Source organism: Vicia villosa, unplaced genomic scaffold (genome assembly GCF_029867415.1).
Source record: "Vicia villosa cultivar HV-30 ecotype Madison, WI unplaced genomic scaffold, Vvil1.0 ctg.004681F_1_1, whole genome shotgun sequence".
Classification (NCBI taxonomy): Eukaryota; Viridiplantae; Streptophyta; class Magnoliopsida; order Fabales; family Fabaceae; genus Vicia; species Vicia villosa.
In genome coordinates, this window is record NW_026706491.1 from 51,344 (window position 1) to 58,771 (window position 7,428).

The 7,428-nt window shown below is 34.5% G+C and overlaps 2 protein-coding genes across 3 annotated transcripts; one reads left to right on the top strand and one right to left on the bottom strand.

The window, feature by feature from the left end:
• The first annotated feature begins 437 nt into the window (after window positions 1-437).
• On the top strand, window positions 438-5,973 carry LOC131642235 (target of rapamycin complex subunit LST8-1). 2 transcript variants are annotated; one of them, XM_058912508.1, is made up of 11 exons: window positions 438-620; window positions 706-878; window positions 1,420-1,521; window positions 1,607-1,719; window positions 1,821-1,890; window positions 2,281-2,358; window positions 2,770-2,886; window positions 2,973-3,067; window positions 4,426-4,505; window positions 4,608-4,667; window positions 5,589-5,973. In XM_058912508.1, exons 2-11 carry the CDS (start codon window positions 771-773, stop codon window positions 5,714-5,716), a joined length of 951 nt encoding a protein of 316 aa, XP_058768491.1. In that variant the 5' UTR covers window positions 438-620; window positions 706-770; the 3' UTR covers window positions 5,717-5,973. The 2 variants fall into 2 exon arrangements, with proteins under 2 accessions (XP_058768491.1, XP_058768492.1); XM_058912509.1 differs by having other exon boundaries at window positions 721-878.
• A 421-nt stretch (window positions 5,974-6,394) lies between these two features.
• Window positions 6,395-7,171, bottom strand: LOC131642237 (uncharacterized). The gene has a single exon (XM_058912510.1). The coding sequence runs from the start codon at window positions 7,109-7,111 to the stop codon at window positions 6,620-6,622; it is 492 nt and encodes a 163-aa protein (XP_058768493.1). The 5' UTR covers window positions 7,112-7,171; the 3' UTR covers window positions 6,395-6,619.
• Window positions 7,172-7,428: the final 257 nt, after the last annotated feature.

Consider the following 7,428-nt stretch of genomic DNA (forward strand, 5'->3'; position numbering starts at 1 on the left):
TCAAAAACCATGTTGAGAACATAGGCATTGCCATTTTTTTTTATGCACTTGATTAGTGGGAGTTTATTCTTCATGTCATTCTCTTATCACATTGTATTTTATTTTGGACACTTTAGCTGTTGGATTATCAAGTATTTTGGACAAACCTTAATAAATTTCTTCGAATATGATGTTGGTTTGAAATCCTTCATATTTCAAGAGCTTTTGCTACCTTTAACTCACTTTCTGTATGCTCTTTTTCTTTGTATAAAAGCCACACTATCATATCATAAAAAATTATTTTTTTATTCTTCATCAATACTAAGCCTGCAAAAATAAGGGAAATCAATAAATTTCCAAACAAAATAAAATTAAAGGCAAAAAACTTTTAATAGAAGAAAAAAAATTAAAAACAGCTAAATATGGAAATAAAAAATGCAACATTTTTTAGAGTGTACTTTAAAAAAAAATGTTTTCTCAAACAGAAAAATATCAAAACGGCACATTTTAGATCGTGAGTCATGAAAATTCCTGAATTGACTTGTACGGCTTTCTTTTGACACCGTCGTTAGCGGCGGTAGAAACTCCCGGTGACCGCGACCTCCTCCTCGTGTTTCTCTCGCTTTTCCGTCACCACCAAGGTTATTTTCATTCTCATTTCCAAAAATTATCACACTTTTTGTACAATTCAATTTTAGTTGATTCTGATCGATAAATTCATATTAGGTTTTCCGTTGATAGATAAATGTATATTGATAGTAGAAGAAAGAGAAGAAGATTTTTGTTATAGGATGAGTCAACCATCAGTGATACTCGCCACTGCCAGCTATGATCACACCATTCGATTTTGGGAAGCCAAGAGTGGTAGATGTTACCGCACCATCCAATATCCTGATTCGGTTTGGTTCATTTCTTCTGATTCCTTTTTGTTTTTGCAGCTATTGAATAATCCAATCTAGGTTTGAACTTATTTAGGGTTTAGGGATAATAGTTCCATGTTTTATATATAAGATATGTGAAATTTAAGAATCAAATTTGCTTGCAAGAACTTTTTGATTAGATTTTAGCTGATTTGTTCAGCTGTTTTTGGAGTTATGATCTATGTAGTATGTAACATTGACACCTCAGAAAAAATGCGTCTATGTGTCGGTGTCAGTTTCAAGACACGTGCGCTGATACTTGTGATTACGTTTAATTTATTTATTTTCAAATTATTACCGCTGTCGCTCTGTCAGTGTCGGGGTCGTGTCTGGGGTGTCCGTGCTTCATAGGTTCTGATTATGTGTTACTAGTTTGTAGCTTAGCTGTTTTGGTGTTTTTAGATTTGTCTTTTATTAGATGGTGATTGCTTGCGGAGTACTAATTTATCGTGGAGAATGGCTTCTGGTGGTTTTAGGTTTTATATTGTGATACTGATTTTTCTTTATCTAATTTGTATAGCAAGTAAACCGGCTGGAGATAACACCGGATAAACGCTTCTTAGCTGCAGCTGGTAATCCTCACATTCGGTTGTTTGATGTTAACTCAAATAGCCCTCAGCCGGTACGTCTTTTTAACGGATGCACTTACCTCCAAAAATTATTCATTTTCTGGTTCTGAATATTTAATGTTCCTCATTGTGTGGCAGGTAATGAGCTATGATTCACATACCAATAATGTAATGGCAGTTGGGTTTCAATGTGATGGGAACTGGATGTATTCTGGTTCAGAGGATGGCACGGTTAAGATATGGGATTTGAGGTGAAGTAGATGTTATTTTGCTCAACAATTTTGTATTATGAGATTAGTCCTCAAAATTTGGTCCAAACAATAGACTTTGCTTATTTGATGACAAAATGCAGGGCACCAGGTTGTCAAAGAGAGTATGAAAGTCGTGCAGCAGTTAACAGTGTTGTGTTGCACCCAAATCAGGTTATGTTTCACTATTTGTTGGCTGCTATACAATTTATCCCTGATTTATGGTTACATTAGTTAAAACTGTATTAAAAATTATGAAGAGATAACTTTGGACTAAATTTGTCTTACAGCACACTTTCAGCTTTCAATTACTTCTCACTGTTATGAGATTCATTTAACTACTGGTTTATTGATTAGTGTTTATATCTGGATTATCACATAGCTCAATATTAAGGGCACATTTTCTTTCTTTATGTTTCATTTGAAGCATCAAACATGTCTCTTTGATACTATTTCTTCATTCACTATGGTTCCTTAGTTCTTCAAATATCCAAGTACATGAGATATCTGTACATATAGGTTCTTGCTTTGTGGTTCTCACTGATTTTGCATGTGATCCAACAGACTGAACTAATATCTGGTGATCAAAATGGCAATATTCGTGTGTGGGATTTGACAGCAAATTCATGCAGCTGTGAATTGGTATGAGTTGTGAACTCTTTTTACTGTATATCAATATCAGTTTAGAATAGATTTTGAAATGTTCTCTATGAAAAGATTAAATAAGTCCAGAATAATATTTAAAAATAATGAAATATTTGAATTATAAGTCTTGTAGTTGTAACTTGGAAGTTAGTCACTCATCGGGCTAACACATGCAATGCTTCTTTCTCTTTTACATCCCACATGCACTCTTAATTCCATTATACACCGAATAGCCATGCATCTTCAACATGTAGATGCTTTTTCTTATCTATGTCCTTTGGACAATTGTCCACTATTTCCTTAGGCTAAGGTTGATCAGTGCTTCTATTATGTCCTCCCTCTTTCTCTCCCACCCATTGACAAAAATTATGGGCATAACATTAGTTTCAATTTGTGGAAGAAATGTAGGTGCCAGAGGTGGATACAGCTGTACGCTCTCTGACAGTGATGTGGGATGGCAGCTTAGTTGTAGCAGCAAATAATAATGGGACATGTTATGTGTGGCGTCTGTTGCGAGGGACTCAGGTTGTGCCTTGATAGAAACATCACAATAATGTCATTCTCATGTCAATCTTTACTTATCTTTACCAATGGAATGTGTTTTTGTGCAGACAATGACAAACTTTGAGCCACTTCATAAGCTGCAAGCACACAATGGCTACATCCTCAAATGTCTTTTATCACCTGAGTTTTGCGATCCCCACAGGTCATTAAGAATGTGCTTATGTTTTCTTTTTTAATTTTTTTTCCCATACTCTAATTAAGTTCGGAGATGGAAAAGGTTGTGGTCAAGTTACTGGCCAGTGGTTAAGCTTTTCAGGCCACATATTAATCGGATTAAGATTCTTAACACACCCCTCACGCCCATGACTTTTGAAGTTGGTGCTTGAATTTAAATGGTTGGGCCTAACTTATTCCTACAAAACCGGCTTATAAGGTGGTGATTGCCCCCACTTATAACATATTTTTCGGGACAAATATTATTCAATTTGAAATTCTTAACACACACCTCACGCCCAAGACTATTGGACTTGGTGCGTGGATATAAATGGTAGGTAGTCCGATAGCGGAAACCTGATTGCAGGTAGCCCAGCGGATCTTAAACTAGGCTAGGATACCATCTTAGAATGTGTGGTTGGGCCTAACTCAACTCTACAAAACTGACTTGTAAGGTGAGGATTGTCCCCATTCCCCACTTATAAACATATTTTTAGGATAACTATTGTCTGATGTGAGACTCTTAATAAGCAGTTTACTGAATTTCCGAACGAGCCCCAAGTAAGTTGTATAATTTTACTAGTGTTCATATATAATGAATATGCATTCTATTATCATATAACTTTTTAAATTTTTCTTAGGAACTGCCTAGTTTCTTTAATGAATCTGAACAGCTCAAAAAGTATATCGATGATTCTTTTTCTAAAAAGTGCATGATTTTAATGGCAAATTTTTCTTTCACTGAAACAATTTTTGATTAGAGTTGATTACTATGAGTAACGGGCCAAGGTATCTGTATTCATTGCAAGCAACACTAAAACTTCAGATAAAATTTATTTTTTTAATTGGTTTTACTTGAATTTGCATATATGCGTCTCAGATATGTACACACATGCTATGTTACTGTTATGAATATAAGTTGCGGGAGTCTATGCTGCCTTTTATCAAAATAAAATCAGTTTCCTATGGCAGTATGCTCCTACAGTCATATTCATCTCTCTTCCTATGAATATGGAGCTGCACTTTATTTTCTTATTCAATGTGGTTTATAATATTTAAATTCATTATTGTTTGAGTTGGCAATATGCAAAATGTAAAATAACAGTTTGAACGGGAAGCATCAACAATCTAATAGAGAACCTTCCCAGGTCTTTAAATTTAGCTAAAACTGTTTTGACCGGGTTGTAGCTTCCATTAATTTAATGATGGTACGCAGGCTGGTTCGGGATCAGGACCGCTTTAGTTATTTTCAGGACTGACAATCTCTATGTCTCTATTTCTATCTTTAACTTCCAAATGTACCTCTAGCTTATTTAAGATGTTAATATTTCTTGATGACATTTTTAGGTACTTGGCAACTGCATCTTCTGATAATACTGTCAAGATATGGAATGTTGATGGTTTTACATTAGAGAAGACTTTGATAGGTAATTCATGAAATTATGTGATAATGTATGTAGTGCCTTTTCTCTCCCTGCCCTTTTCCCAAAATTTCCTAAACCTGAAACGAGGTTTGCTGTACATCCCAGGTCATACACGTTGGGTGTGGGACTGTGTCTTCTCAGTGGATGGTGCCTACCTTATTACAGGTACTAACTTGGTAAATTTTTTTGGTATATGTCTTCTTATACACATCCAGGAACTGGATATGTAAATGGGTTTCCTTTTGAACACTTGTCACATCAGTATTTAACCTTTTTAGGTGATAATAATTATGGTTTTCTAACTTCTGTAATGATTTAATGATACCAGTGTTAAAGAGTTTTAAAACGCATTTTATAGTGTAGTCGTTACTTAGAAACAGGCCCTTATCTTCTGCATTGCGCAGAATTGGATCCTTCAGTTCACAGGAAATGTTAAGTAATGATAAGGTTGATTCATGAAATTACAATTTGTGTAGTTTTTGATGGCTGATTGGTCTTTCATTTTATTTACCAATTGCTTACCATGATTGTTTATCTTTCTTTAAAGAAAATCAAGTATCTTATGGGCCGCGTAAAAAAAAAAATGATCATTTAGTCCTCCAGAATCCAGATTTAAAAAATGCTGGACAGAGTGTAGGTGCAAACTTAAATTGGCTATACATATGTAATTTTAGTAGGAAGGTTAAACTTAAATTAGCTATTAGTAAATATATAATTTAAAATTGTTCTGCTTAGAATTTTTTTAATAGCCTATACTAAAAGTTGTGTTTTAATTATACTCTATCAGACCAAATTTTTATTTAAAAGATTAAAAGCGATTAATGGAAGTTGTAAAAGTCGAAATAGTGGTGGACAGGTGGAGAGTGGTGACTTTGAGCGACCCGCCCAAACTACGACTGCTTTTAAAACTACTGATTTTGCTGTTGCATAATGAGCTGTAATTAGACTACTTATGCCCGATTGCAAAATAGACCTTGCATTATCAATTGTGAATTTGAATGGTCAGCCGTTATTGTTATTTTGACTTATTGGTAATCAATTGTTGCTTCATTCAAACTTTTACCCCAATACACTTTGTCATTGCAGCTTCCTCTGATTCAACTGCTAGGCTTTGGTCTATGTCAACTGGTGAAGATATTAAAGTTTATGGAGGGCATCATAAAGCTACAATTTGCTGTGCTTTACATGATGGAGCTGAACCTGCAACTTGTTGACAGAGTTACCAGATTTGTTTATTCATCTTCATTAGATACATCCTTTTGTGTAAATATTAATACGCTTAGTTGGTCTATGAAGTTTACTGCAGTTCTTCAAAGGTTTGCACAACTAATTGATGGCCCTCCACTAATACTGTAAATCCTCATAGGGGACGAAAGACATTATTAATGTTTGTAATGCTATTTGTTGATAGGTTTGCAACTAGAGTAATCTTTTCAAATATTGAAACACAGATTAAAATTTTATGATATCATGATGATACATATCATTTTTCAAAGACTGCCCAGTTTTGAAATGCAACTTTTGAAATGCAACGCATTCATTACATTATGTCTGAGTATGTATAATGATTTGCTTCACTCAGATCCCAACAGCCTGTGTTTGTATAATATTTTTCAGCACGGAAATGGAAGCTTTCTTTTCCTCTATTAATGATTTAAGGGTTAAATATGTTTTTGTTCTGCTAAATATCCCAATTTTCAATTTTAGTTCCTCAAAATATGTTCTTCAAAGAATGATTCTCCTAAAATTTTTAATTTTAACTTTTAGTCCCTCGTACAATTTAGCGACGGTTTTTACAACTTAGTTATAGAGTTAGTGATGGTTTAAGCGACTGAATTAGTGACAGTTTAGTTAAAATTAAAATTTTTAGGATTAAAAATAAAATTTGAGATATTTAGGGGGATAAAAAAGATATGTAACCCATGATTTAATAACCCACAAATAAATGAAGAACAAGCACAAAACTAAAATAAAAAAACATTAGGGGAACATAGTCATCCGAATCACACAATAACCAGTGGTTTAACATTGGACACAGAAGTTCTAGTTCCAAAAAAAGTGCAGGTTGCAATTATTCTTTGACACCCCATCATATATAGTTTTGATCATAAGCTTTACTAATCAGAATGTTGCTCACTTTTGGAACTTTCTTTCCCTTTCTTCTTATCCTTTTCCTTTTTGTCCTTCTTGCCATGCCTCTCAGTCTTATGGCGATTTTCGGGATTCTCAGTGAAGTCTTCAATATCCATGCGTACACCAGGATCATTGGCATGGTAGTTACCACCAAGCATGATTGAGTTGTTGATGGCCTGGAAGTTGCTGTTAACATAAGTACTCAATAATTCAGGCTCTTCATGAGAAAAATACTTACCCGATTTTTCGTCCATTTCACTCCGCAGCGTAGCTCCTTCATTGGTTCCTGCAAGTGTGATGATCCTAGTGCCATGTTCATCCTCATTGTCCAAATGATGGGTGGAGCCTGGTTTATGAAAATTAGTGACACGACCAGTGATGGCAGAAACCATCTCCCTAATTTCTCTATCCAGGTTCTTATGCTTCTCACCTTCACCAGGGGGAGATTGACTTGATTTCACTGATTCTGAATGCATGTTTGTAAAGCACTTGAATGAAACCTTCCCTCTTAATAACACAAGTGTGTATAAATTTTGGGTGTAATGTAAGTGTATTTATATTACAAGAGCTGAATGACATTTAGTTAAATGTTGTCTTGTGTGTGAATAAAGTGAATGGAATAACTTGGAAGGCAATAAGAGAATCTTAAATGTACTTCATATTAGCAGGAAAAAAAGCTAAAGGAGGAATTAAAGATTGCTTCATAATGGGTTTAATATATTATGCTTTTGTGACTCCTATGTTTCTTTACTGATAACCATTTTCAAGGAAAAGAATCCTTAGCTGTGCTTGG

Excerpts from the sequence above, each read along its gene's own strand:
- LOC131642235 (XM_058912508.1), top strand. The coding sequence starts at position 771 with ATGAGTCAACCATCAGTGATACTCGCCACTGCCAGCTATGATCACACC. Across the intron at positions 879-1,419 it reads CCATCCAATATCCTGATTCG|CAAGTAAACCGGCTGGAGAT; the intron begins GTTTGGTTCATT and ends TAATTTGTATAG. Across the intron at positions 2,359-2,769 it reads ATTCATGCAGCTGTGAATTG|GTGCCAGAGGTGGATACAGC; the intron begins GTATGAGTTGTG and ends GAAGAAATGTAG.
- LOC131642237 (XM_058912510.1), bottom strand. The coding sequence starts at position 7,111 with ATGCATTCAGAATCAGTGAAATCAAGTCAATCTCCCCCTGGTGAAGGT.